At 27.6% G+C, this 1,166-nt stretch overlaps 1 protein-coding gene across 1 annotated transcript in view; it reads right to left on the reverse strand.

The window, feature by feature from the left end:
* Positions 1 to 550: 550 nt before the first annotated feature.
* Positions 551 to 1,166, reverse strand: part of LOC140450848 (uncharacterized) — a 1,912-nt gene continuing 1,296 nt past the window's right edge. The window contains exon 2 of the mRNA XM_072544527.1: positions 551 to 630. Coding sequence (XP_072400628.1) covers positions 551 to 630 — 80 coding nt within the window. The remainder of the gene's footprint in view (positions 631 to 1,166) is intronic.

Consider the following 1,166-nt stretch of genomic DNA (forward strand, 5'->3'; position numbering starts at 1 on the left):
ACAAAGAAAAAGTTCCCTGGTTAAGTATTAAGTGGTTACAGTTCAGAAAAGGTGATATTGGAAAAGTATACTACAAGCTATCTTTTAAGAAGGATGAAGCGTTTAAACTTCTTGATTTAAATCCTGTACAAATTACTCGTAAAACAGGTGTCACCCAACCTATGTATGATTCAAAGTTGAATCAACTGTATTCTGGCCGATTACCTTTGCCTGTAAAAAAAACTGAAGACTTACGTGCGCTTCTCCCGTACATCAGCGAATCGAGTCGGTACTTTTATGAAAATATTATAACAAGCAAAGAAGAAACTGAAGAAACAATGTCTGATAGTGAAATAGAATGAAAAAGAAAATCATTTCAAAATAAACACATTAACAAAACACGTATTCCATTAAAAATAAAATTTGTGTTGTCAGAATTAATGTTTAGTTTTCGTTAATTTGTATTATGTAGTACTTTATTCAATAATCCATAGCTGTATTTTTTTATAACATATAAATAAAGAGATAATAAACTGAAAATTAAATGTTGTTAATCACCTGGCTAATGAGTTTATTTAACCAATGTAATCAAAAGGGTCATTATATTTAGTGCTATAACAACCAATGTCAACTTTTTCTCAGAACTTTCTTCTATAAAAAACACAAAAATTACATAAATTGAGACTACATTGTATATACTTTAAATACAAATAAACAGATTTAATGAAAAAATAGAAAGAAAATAGAAATCGAGTTATGCATTTTGAGGAGAATTTTCAATGTATCATAACTCAAAACTAACATTTTCGACGACATTGGTTCTTCTTGCTTTGAGGTACAGATATATATATATATATATATATATATATATATATATATATATATATATATATATATATATATATATATATATATATATATATATAAGGAAAAGAAGTCTTTGCTGACAACGTTAGAAAACGGAGCTTTGAGGTTTATTGGGATTTGCAGCGGTGAAATAAGTGTACTCTTTTAACTAAGTTACAAGCTTTCGAAAATGTTTATTTTCATCATCAGGAAAAACTGAAATAAAGTGCTACTGTTAGTAAAGCATCCTCGAAACCAATTAAGAATGTAAAAGGTTATAAAAACTTACGTTAATGAGATTTGTCTTTCGTGGATGTTCTACTCACATGTGACAATATCAC

Source organism: Diabrotica undecimpunctata, chromosome 9 (assembly GCF_040954645.1).
Source record: "Diabrotica undecimpunctata isolate CICGRU chromosome 9, icDiaUnde3, whole genome shotgun sequence".
NCBI classification, from domain to species: Eukaryota; Metazoa; Arthropoda; class Insecta; order Coleoptera; family Chrysomelidae; genus Diabrotica; species Diabrotica undecimpunctata.